This window comes from Erythranthe guttata, chromosome 1 (genome assembly GCF_056151865.1).
Source record: "Erythranthe guttata isolate IM_541 chromosome 1, IM_541, whole genome shotgun sequence".
NCBI lineage: Eukaryota > Viridiplantae > Streptophyta > Magnoliopsida > Lamiales > Phrymaceae > Erythranthe > Erythranthe guttata.
Window position 1 is genome coordinate 9,385,035 of NC_142533.1, and position 12,511 is coordinate 9,397,545.

Consider the following 12,511-nt stretch of genomic DNA (forward strand, 5'->3'; position numbering starts at 1 on the left):
GGGCCCGATCCACTTAGGTGTATCAAACATGGTCACCAATATGGATATTCGGGCAATACTAATGGCATGCATGGTGATTATGAGGATTACTATAATCCGGCGCATAACTTATACCGCGGGTCTTTATCTAGTGGCATTGAATATGATTATGAGTCCTCCAGAAGTAGAAGTGCGAGATATAATGATCCCTATTATACTTCTTCTGGCAGTAGTGAATAATGAGGATTTGTTTACTATTATCATAATCATAACGCATTTGCACACACCGATTTATCTCATGCATGAAATGAGCCTCAATATGGACAGTTTGGGTCTCTTTTACTCAATAATTCTCAAGGAAAAAATCTTGAAAACTTTGAACCATCTCGGCATTCTACGTGGTATTAATATTGCTTGTAATTTCATAATGTTCTTCCAAAATTGTTGTAATATTTATTTTTCAAATTGTAATAATATTTTGCATATTATTGTATTGTTAAAATATATTGTATTGTTTAGCAATTAAATTAAAATGTGTCCGTTCCGGCCGCGACACAGCCGCGACGTTGCAGCGGAACTGAAACGACAGTGTCCGCGACAATGCATGGTTCCGTTCCGGCAAACCATAGTTGGTGGTGGTTGAATTGACACCCCCCCCCCCCCCCCCCCCCGGCACTTGCACTGCACAAGAAAAAAATTTAAAACAAAGAAATACCCATATTCTCTACATAAATACATATGCATGAATATGTCTTTTCTTCCATACATTCAATAATCTCTCTTTCTCCGATATATAGATACAGTTTATATATTGTCATCATCGTATGTCACCACATGACTTACTAGTTTTACTATAAACTATTTGCTATAAAAAATGTGACAATTTGCTTTCTTTCTTAAATAAAATTCCACAAGCCAACTTTAATTACTTGGTATTAGGGCTTCTCCAACCCTGACTTTTTACGTTATATATCTCACTTTGTTAATTTATCATTAACATTACACTATAGTTTGACAAATCAAACTTTTTCTTCGTTGAAATTACGAAGCGTCAGTACTCAACAAGATTTTGTTTTTTTTTTGGTGCTAATACTACTAGTATTTCTTCCCGTGCGATGCACGGGATAGTATTTCAAAAGTAAAAAAAAAAAAAATTAAATGACCAATTTAATACGTGACTATAGCAATAATATTATAACAAAGTTTGAATCATTAATTCATACTTTAAAGTTATATAGTCTTCAAAGGGAAGAAGACACACACACATCCCTTTTTCCTCAAGATTACCACGAACACAGGAAGAAAATAATCAGTATTAGTCATGAGAAGTAAGAAGAACGTGAGAATGAGAAGAAAACGCTTTTAAAACAGTGGAAGAAAAGCCAAAACATGCAAACAACAAAAAGAAGAAAAGCGAAAAACATCAATATACAAAATGCATTGCTAATATCAATAGATGGAGAAAACAGATTTACTGCACAAAGGAAAAGGTGGAAATGTAGTAATCTAAGAGGGATGGAGAAAAGAAAACTACCTTGCCAATTAGAAAACATTTGTTATTAATCATTATAGTATGATACCAAGTTGTCTCGTCCTCATGTTCGATTCATCAACAACTAATTCATGTGAGCAGTCCGGAGATTGAATCTTCTTGCTTTTGATTTCTTTCTTGCCATCCACAATTCTCAAGATAGCAGCAATCTTCCAGGATATTTATAAAACACCTCCAAATACAAAACTAATAAAACTCTAAAGCAAAACTGTTAAAAGAAGCAAATGGATATTCTCATCACCAGAACCAAACCTGTAAAAAACAGAGAAAAACAATATTAATATATTTGTTGTGAGATTTCTTATTTTCTGATTATTGCATATATCAGATATTAGAGAAAATAGTAAAACTTTGTTTTTTTTTTTTTGCTGAAAATAATGAGTGTATGGCCATGGTGTGGTGTACCAAAAAGAAATGTTACAGTAACAACAAAATAAAATAGCAACAACTTCAAACATTCTGATTCCTTTTCTTATAGAAAGAACAAATAACTACTCATCAATTGATTCCTCAAATGTCACAGTTGATTCCCCAAATATCATCAACATTTAAAAAAATGAAATTGCTAAAAAGTTGTCTTAAGAAACTTACTAAACAAAACTAATAATTAACCGTTTTCATAGAACACTCCATGGGAATTTGAAGAATTATACAACTACTTTAATAATTATAGCATGTAAGACTGACTGCTGATAAACATCGTTGTTAAAATGAAATTTCAACAAAATAAGAAAGAAATTATATTCCAAACCTATTATTAAGTGTAACTTTCATAAAAGTTCCTAAGATGAAAGATCACTAACCATTTCTTCATTGCAATTAGGTAGTATTAAAATTGCAGGCAACAGTGACAGCGGCGAAGAAATATAAAGAGAATAGGAAAACCGATTATATGAGTGGAAACGCGGGGAGTTATTCTAAGATTTACATATCTGCCGATAATGGCGAGAAATGAGGAAGAATGGGAATTGAAATTGGCGGTTTTAATATCGTGGGATATATATTTTGTCGTAATTTTTCTTTAATATGTAATCTTCTAGTGTAATCTACAAATTGTCCAAAAATATATTTTTTTAATAATAATAACTTTCAAGTAAACGGACAAAAATACCCTTAGAGCAACAAATATTTCACTAAAATGGGATTAGGGTTTCGGGAAAAACCTTTCTTTAATATATAAAGATATTTCAAAAAAAAAACGATGGAGTAATTGTTGTTAGTTATTTATAAAAGCAATGTAAAATTCACACAAATGTATGTATTTACTTTTTTTTTTTTATTATTATTAATAAAAAAATGGCATATATATAATTGTGATAAAGCTAGTGGAACCATTCGCTCGGATTACCCCAAGGTAGCAAAACAACATTAAAAATGAATGTAGACAATTAAAAACAATTTTGCATTTATTATTAGTAGCTTTATTAAGCCACACGACTTCGATCCATAAGGTGCCAGCCAACCTCTCTCAAGTCTGAACACCGTCGTCGTCGTCACCCATTCTTATTAAATATGCTTTGTTCTGATTTCATGATTTACTTTTAACAACAAAATTGTTCTTAATCTAGCAACATATTGGGATAGTGGGTTCCACTTCCGACAAAGCAAAAACAAAATGACATAAAAAACCATCCTTGTTAGACGTTACTATCGCTTATTAATTACATATAACTGATTACCCAGTAGGCAGATTATTAATTTGGGGACTTAAGATATAGATCTCTATTGACAAAACTTATTAGAATTAAATGGCAAGCTAAACTAAACATTTACTACACATTATTTATAAATTTCTTCCAAAATTCTCCATCTACTCACAAATTCAAAATTTGCATTAAGTAAAATTCAAATTACATTTATCATTTTTCAGTCTGCATTTAGTATTTTCATTTTTCCATCCAATATTTAAAAAAAAAGTTTTCTTTTTAAATGAAAACACATTTGTCTTTCTTCATATTAACATTTTTACACTTATAAAAAAAAATTATTTTCCCTTCTTTTTTTCTACATATTATTGAAAATTAAAAAAAAAACATGTTTTTCGTTTTTTTTAATTCAATTTGCATATTCTTTATTTTATTTGTTGTCAATATTATAATAGTACGTGGTATACTATTAGGGGCCTTTTGCTTTTGTTGATAGGATTAAACAACCCATGATTGATAAACATAGATTACACTGTTGGGATTAAGTTAAAAGCTATCAATATGCCATTATGTTTCTTGGATTGTGTCTCTGGATAAGTTTTTAATTCTACCAATCCCATGTTAGGATTTCTATATTAATGGTAGTTCATACATGCCATTACCTTGCTTTTGTTGTGAAAATACGATAATACCCATATTTGTTCATTATATTTTTTGTTAGGCTATTTATTATTATTATTATTATTATTATTATTATTATTATTATTATTATTATTATTATTATTATTATTATTATTATTATTATTATTATTATTATTATTATTATTAATGTTAATGTTACGTTTTTTATTATTATTATTATTGTTACCATTATTATAATAATAATTATTGTATCAACATTATTATTATCACTTCTATTTTTATTATTATTAATACAAAACTCAGAATGTTGTTTTTATTATTTTGATTATTGTTGATTCAATCAGTTATTACTATGTTTATTATTATCTTATGTTTAATACAAGGTCAGTAATAGACCATAACATAGTCATGCAGATCATCATTCCAAACATTACATGCATATAGTATATGAACTGTGGCAAAAAAAGTTGCAGGCAGACAATTGCATATTAACTTAAAGTCAATAACTAATAGTGGTACATTTCAATCCCAATGGTTTGAAAAACAAGCAAAATTACCACATCTATTACCATACTTGATAATAATTAGGACCCACTACAACTCACAAAATGAAACTCGAAAACCACATAAAAACATGAACAACATAGACAATAATGAAACATAGATTACATAGGTCTTAAACAGTAATTTCCCATAACCCAACTCAAACTTCGGCTAACAACACAACAGACATAGATACTCAAACTTGGGTGATATCCGATTCTGCGTCGGACCCCAGGGCAGCACCCTCCTCCGGCTCCCCATCATTTTCATTGGGAACGCCATCATCCCCGACAACAACATCATTAGGTTCGTTAGGAGCGTCCCACCGAGCCGCGGCCGCGTCCCAATCAACTTCCCAAGGGTTCTCATTGGGGAACTGATTGGCCATGAAATTATCGTACGCAAATTGCTCATCATTATACGACTCGTCGGTGGAAGTATCATCAGACAAGTACCCCGCATCAACGAGTATAGGATCTAAGACATGGTTTCCTTGTCCTCCACCGAAATCAATTGGGCCGGCTTCCTTCTCATCAAATATGAGCTCGCAAGTGTCGAAGTACGGAAAACCATTTGCCCGAAAATAGTTGTTCATGAGTTGTTTTCGAGGTTTCTTCTGCATTACAAACAATATAAATAGTAAAAATATGGATTATTAAATACTTATTTCATCCAAAGCGTTGTTATATAAATATAATTTAAATTGTACCCGGTGACTGAGGGGATCATCGAACAATGTCTCAACGGTCACCCGGTTGGTTCTTCGGTTGTACGAGTCTCCCGGCAAGTGTAGAAAATCAACGAAAGCTCGATACCGATTACGTATTATTTGAGTGCGACGCTTAATCTCCTCGTTTGTGAAAACCCGACCATAAGTTCGGGTATTTTAAGTTTCAAACTATAATGTCTAACACCACCGTGAGGTTTCTTACGGCGGCTACGTGTAATTAATTGTACAAATACAGCGTACATTGACATCAACGATTTCATTTGCTCAGATATGTGAGTAACTAGAACTACTATGGCTTCCTCGTTTTCCGTATTGTCTTCCATAGATTGGAAAGCTGTATGTTTGAATTTGTTTTAAAAAATATTGAAATGTTATCTTTAGAAGAAAACAAATGACTATCTACTGTAAATAATTGATACCTACTGGTAAAGGAAAAAAAATTTCACATAGTGCCAAAAAATCAGAGAAACTAAACAACTCAATTATTGTTGTTGTAAAAAAAATCAAATTTAAATGTGGAATTAAAGGCAGTAAACACATACTTAGAAGATTGAATTAATTATATTACATGCGACATTAAACGAGATTACGTTCACATTGCAAACAAAAACTAATTAACAGCATTAACAAAATTGAAAAAATGGACTGAAAATTGACATGAGTAAAACCAGAAAAAGAGAAAAAACAATACAACACCATTACAAATATAACACACACAAGAAGGGGAAAAAAACACTGCATCCCACAAGTCACACAACAACGTAGATCCAAAATCGAAAAACATATATAACTGACTTCGGAGAATCGTACCTTAGAGGATTATGATACACAATAACTGCTTCACACTGAAACCCACAGCTCCGTCTTCGACCAACGACCGCCGAACTAGTACATCCAAAAAACACAATGAACTGCGAGGGACTCCGTCCTCGATTACGAGCAGCTGAACATGACCCATAAATAACAACAGTCAATTAAACAAAGAGAAGGAAGAAAGAGTGGAGAAAATTATGTGGTACCAAACTGCAACTACTAAATTATGTTGACCCACTATTAAGTATTAATAAGTAATTGTTGGTCCAATGTGCAATTATAACACATAAACCAAATTATTACGATTGTTTATTAAAAAAAATCCAGCAACACACAACAATGTTGTAGAATATAAAATTGCTAGACAGCTAGTTCACTATCAGAAGGCATATAAGCCAAATCTATTCACCATTTCACACACAATAATGACCCATTTATACACCACTATATAGATATAAGGTTGAATGACCCACCTTTGCAGTAGTTACGCTAGAATTTGTTTTTACCGTCAACCACATCCTCCTCACTGACCGGCGACAAGAACGCCCTAAGTGAGAAGCTTGAGCGAACGAAAGATGTTGGGGCCGCGTATACAGCTTCAACGATGAACGAGTACAAATAATGGAGCTCTTTTTTATTTAGGGGATGGCGGAGAAATTTTGCAGATGACGATTAGGGCAGAAGATTGGATTTGGGGAAAAAAAAGTCCTATTAATACCTGGTTTTCTTTGTAATTTCAAATAATTGATGAGGACAAAGTCGAAATTTCACATTGGGATGAATCACACAAAAAAACGGGACTACATAATCGCAGGGTAGGAGGTGGGATGGAATTGTCCTTGAATTCGAGGATTGTAACCCGGGCCGTTAATCAGTGACGGGCCTACATCCTATAAACCTAACTACTGATTATGTGGGACTATTTAGTCAATCCTCCCTTTTCATTCAAAGCAAAAGAGCCCTTATAGTCTATGGTATACTATCGGGTATTAAGATATACTACGATGTACTATGGTTTACTACAGCGTACTATATTCCAAATTCTAGCAGAAAAAACTTTTAGTCGTCGCCAAAACCCTAGTAGCTAACAACTCACAGCCACCGTCAACTCCTATCCACCAAATTCTAGCGGCCACCAAAACCTTGTTGCCGTAAAAAAACTCTAGGTTGTTGCAACCGCATCCCACCGTCAATCTAACATCACACCGGCCACCGTCTCCAATGGCCATCTACTACCATAACCATCCCCTCCATAACCATGATCACCAACGCCATCGCCTCCCTCTACCGCCAATTTTGGATAATAATAGGTAGGGCTGAGACTGAGTTGGGTCGGTCGATTACCACCGTAAAAACTGACTCATTTGTCAAACCATTTCAGCTCAAAATTGAAAACCGTTGCCGACCCAACCTTTGTGGGTCGGTTGATGGCTGACAACCAAAGATTTGGTTCCGTAATGGCTCGGTTGATGGTTTATACTCGCAACCCAATTCACTTAAAAAAATTCATGTTTTGGAGTAAAAATATCCAGATTCTGCGTAATGCCACAGTGCGATCATCATTTATCAGTTCAAAATAATTAATAACAATTTAACGAAAAAATATAATTAGGAAATTCAAAGTAATTTCAAACATGCACAAGAAATTTAGTTGAGTTTTGTGGGATTTTTGTTTAGGCTTGGGCATAAAAAAACAGGTGGAAGATTTAGGTCAATTTTTTTGTCTTTGTTAATTGTTTTTAAAATTTAAAATACTAATTATTTTGATAATTTCAATAACCACTTAAGAAAACCTGGCCTTTATTTTATATTTTTGGATGTCCGATAATTATCGGTCAACAAACTTTTGATAATATTGGAAACCACCAATCGAACCATTATAGATGGGCTGGTTGAAATTTTCGACCCGATCCAATGGGTCGGTTAAAAATAGATTATCCGGTTAAACATATGGTCGGTAATGGGTCAATTGGAGGATAAAAACCAACTCAGTCCCAGCCCTAATAATAGGGATGTACGCCATAGTCACCACCACTTCGGAATAAGCTAATAAGTCCATCAATGGATACTTACTCATAAAGGGGTCCAGACAAAATTTGTTTTTACAAAAAAGTCCACACAATAATTGTTACTGTAATATTACTATATTAATCTCTAGCACAGTAATATTAACACAACAAAAATCATTATTATTGTGTAATAGAGTAATATAATATGTTGACCGTTCAACCACAGTAATATTGTTGTGCATACAGTAATATTACAATAATAGAAAATAATATTATTATGTTATTCCGTCAATAACTTAAACAAAACAAAAAAAAATATTGATGTGGTTGACAGTAATATTATTGTATTTACACTTATTTTACTGTCAACGACAGTAATATAATTACGTAGACTTGTCAAAAAATCAAACAAAATGAAAAAAAAATAACCATTATATTGTCGTTGACTCTAATTGTACTGTCAACGACAGTACAATTACGTAAATGTACTGTCAACGACATTACAATTGCGTTAATGTACTGTAAAAGATAGTATAATTACGTTAATTTACTGTCAGTGACAATATAATTACTATTAATGACAGCACAATTACGGTCAACGTTTAGAGACTGGCGTAAAAAAAAAACAATTAAAAAAAGTCAACGCCAGAGACCAGCGGCAGAAAAAACAGACTAAAAAAAAAATCGAAGAGTCAACGCCGGAGTTCGGAAGCAAAAAGATATTCTGAATTGTTTTTTTAAAAGTCAAAATTGGATTTTTATGGTCAAAATTGATTAAATTGGGGTTACAATTAAGAATTATGTGTAAATGGTTTGGGGTAATTAATTGTCATATAAATTATTTTTTCCTTTATTTATAATCTTATATATAAAAGAAAGAAACGATGGACAACCCTAAAAACCCTAATGGTATTTCTGTAATTATTTATTTTTAATATTTTTTCTCTACTAATTTCTAACTATAATTTTTAACAATTATCAAAATTAAAACTAATCCATGAAGAATCCTACCTTATTGCTACTAATTTAATTATTTATTTTTAATATTTTTTCTTGTACTAATTTATTAATTATAATTTTCAACAATTATTGGTCTCCTAATTTTCATCAATATATCTCAAATCTTAAGAGATAAAACTAGAAATTCAATATGAATAATACTACATTATTAAATTTTATTATATTAGTGTACTATATTTTCTTATTGTGTATTAAATTGATTATTTGTTTTCACTATTTAAATAATATCCCGTGCATCGCAAGGGGGGGGGGGGGGGGGGGGGGGGGGGGGATGCTAGTATATACCTAAGGAATAAAATTATTATCGAAAGAGATATAGCCCTGAACCTACAATAATAAAAATGGTTTATGAGAGACTATGCACAAAAAAACCCCTATTTGTAATGGAACCTAAACATAATAATAGATAAGATTAATTAATATTCAAATTTCAAGTGTTTTTTTTATTTTGAACAAGGAGACCATTACATAAGTAATGAAAAAAAAAAAAAAACAAACTCAATAGTTTAAAAGAAAACGTAGAAAAACGCATTAAATTGAAAATTGTTTCAATTGTCACAACAAAATCAAAGAACAAAATAATGTGAGCATGTATGAACGAATATATCAAAATATATTTTAGTTATTTGGTTCTTCTTTTTACATTCCTATTCATTTCAGTTTTTAAAACAAATGTATTTCATCGTTTATAGATGCATAATCAGAACATTATATTATTTGTTGTACTTTCTTGATTTTATTTAATTTTTATTTATTTTTAAATCTTATATCTAAATTTAATGTCAAATTTATATAATAAGTAAAATCATATGTTATCACATGCAATACACGTGGTGCTTGCGGGTCTAAAATAATATTGGAATAGAGTTTGTTTACATCATATATCACTCATCAGTTTTATTGTTCTTTTCGGTACGGTGGTCATGTTTTCATGTTTGTTGAATTCGAATTAATATATCTGTAGCTGCATAATTTCTTAAGGCTGATAAATTTACCACCAATACAAAAAATGTGTGCATTATATTAGGAGGTTGAGAGTGTTGGAAATGAATAAGCTAGATTCATTAATCAAGTTCAAAGTATTAAAGGTTCTAGAATTCATGAATGTGGAAGAATACATGAATGTGTCTTTTGGAGAGATTCATGTATAATGCTATGGAGGAAGAATATTATTAATTATGTGTTCATGTATTTGTTTAGATACATGCTAGGAAAATCCTATAAATAGTCTATGTAGTTTTTCATTTGTAGCAAGTCAAAAAACAAGAAGAAGTATTTTAGAGAGAATCAAAAGAGAGTTCTTGAGTGAGTTTATATATTCGTGTTGATTGAGTGAGTAACATAATTTTATCTCCTCTCCACTACTCCTCCTCTCTATTTTAAGTTATTCCGCTGCGTGTTTTCGATCTATATTATTAAATCGATCCAACAAAGTGGCATCAGAGCCACGTCTTAATAGAAAAGATCGATGGCAACCACAAATGGAGCTTTCCCATTTCAAAAGCTTGCAAAAGAGAACTATGATCGATGGAGCATACAAATGAAAACTTTCCTTGGTGGACAAGACGTTTGGGAAGCCGTTGAAGAAGAGTATATTGAACCGGAGAATTTGGCTTCATTAAGCCAAGCCCAAAGGAAGACATCCAAAGAAGCCAAGGTGAAAGATCAAAGAGCGCTATCCATCATCCAACTCGGTGTAGATGATAGTAACTTTGAGAAAATTTCTCAAGCTACTACGGCGAAGCAAGCATGGGATATTCTTAGCGATGCTTTCAAAGGCATTGATAAGGTGAAGAAGGTACGACTCCAATCACTTTGTGGAGAGTTCGAGTCATTGAAGATGAAAGACTCCGAAGATGTTTCCGACTACGTCTCAAGGGTGGTTTCGATCGTCAACCAACTTGAAAGAAATGGTGAAACAATGGAAGAGAGAAGAGTGGTCGAAAAAATACTTCGATCCCTTGATCCTAAGTTCGACTATATTGTCGTGGCAATTGAAGAGTCAAACGACGTTGAGAGTCTTAAAGTGAACGAGGTATTGGGCAAGTTACAAGTCCATGAGGAGAAGATCAAGAGGCGAAACAAAGGGCCCGAAGTTGAACAAGCCCTTCAAGCAAAGACGAACCTTGCCGACCAACCGAAATATGATGGTGCTCGATTTCGTGGCAGAGGTAGAGGCCGTGGTCGTGGACGCGGTCGTGGTCATGGAAGAGGTCGTGAAGGACAATCCTCGTACGGCAATGATGATACGAAGCAAGAGAATAGACCAACAAGAGGTCGTGGACGAGGAGGATTCAATCGGCGTCAAGACAAGAAAGATGTTGAATGTTACAATTGTCACAAATACGGACACTATGCTTGGGAGTGTCGAAATGAGTCAAATGATGAAAAGACTCATTACGTTGAAGCGACGGAAAAACAAGTTGCCGAGCTATCCCTAATGGCGTGTAAAGAATCGACGGAGGAGAAAGATTGCTCGTGGTACCTTGATTCGGGAGCGAGCAACCACATGTGCGGGAACAAACACATGTTCGTAGAGATCGATGAGACCGTGACGGGAAGTATCTCATTTGGAGATATGTCGAAGATTACCATCAAAGGTAAAGGGAGAATACTCTTCAAATTGAAAAGTGGAGCACACCAATTCATCGAGAATGTTTACTATGTGCCGGGAATGAAGACAAACATCCTAAGTATTGGCCAGCTGCTAGAGAAAGGATACGACGTCCATATGAAGGGTCGTAACCTATACTTAAAGAATAGCCAAGGTACGTTGATAGCTACTATTCCAATGACAAGCAATCGGATGTTCTTATTGAATATCTATCACGATATGGCGAAGTGCTTAAAGGCGTGTTACGAGGATCCATCTTGGCTATGGCATTTGAGGCTAGGCCATATCAACTTTGGTGGACTAAAGATGATGTCAAAGAAGACGGTGGTGAAGGGACTACCATCAATTGATCATCCCGATCAAGTATGTCAAGGATGTATTGCCGGAAAACAATCTCGACTAAGTTTTCCAAAGGAGTCTTTGTCAAGAGCAACGCAACCGTTGGAGCTGATCCATACGGATATATGCGGTCCGATTGAACCTACATCACTAGGGGAGAATCGCTATTTTCTGACTTTCATTGATGATTACAGTCGAAAAACATGGGTTTATTTTTTGAAGCAAAAATCGGAGGCATTCTCAACCTTCAAAAGGTTCAAAGCTCTTGTCGAGAAGCAAAGCGGCTATCACATTAAGGCGATGAGATCCGACCGTGGAGGTGAATTCACTTCAAGTGAGTTCAAGAAGTTTTGTGATTAGCACGGTATTCGTAGACCTCTCACTGTTGCCTACTCACCCCAGCAAAACGGTGTCGCAGAGAGGAAGAATCGATCCATTATGAACATGGTTCGATGCATGTTGAAGTCCAAACAATTGCCGAAGGAGTTTTGGGCAGAAGCCGTTGATTGTGCTGTTTATCTATCAAATCGGAGTTCGACGAGGAGTGTTTTTGAGAAAACACCACAAGAGGCTTGGAGTGGATTCAAGCCTAGCATAGCACATTTGAGAGTGTTTGGGAGTATT

General features: G+C 33.8%; 1 protein-coding gene across 1 annotated transcript; it reads right to left on the reverse strand.

Annotated features, from left to right (window-relative positions):
* Nucleotides 1-4,272: 4,272 nt before the first annotated feature.
* On the reverse strand, nucleotides 4,273-5,235 carry LOC148772800 (uncharacterized). The gene is made up of 2 exons (XM_088819710.1): nucleotides 5,072-5,235; nucleotides 4,273-4,978 (listed from the first exon to the last, which is right to left on the reverse strand). Exon 2 carries the CDS (start codon nucleotides 4,955-4,957, stop codon nucleotides 4,559-4,561), a length of 399 nt encoding a protein of 132 aa, XP_088675836.1. The 5' UTR covers nucleotides 4,958-4,978; nucleotides 5,072-5,235; the 3' UTR covers nucleotides 4,273-4,558.
* Nucleotides 5,236-12,511: the final 7,276 nt, after the last annotated feature.

Excerpts from the sequence above, each read along its gene's own strand:
- LOC148772800 (XM_088819710.1), bottom strand. The coding sequence starts at position 4,957 with ATGAACAACTATTTTCGGGCAAATGGTTTTCCGTACTTCGACACTTGC.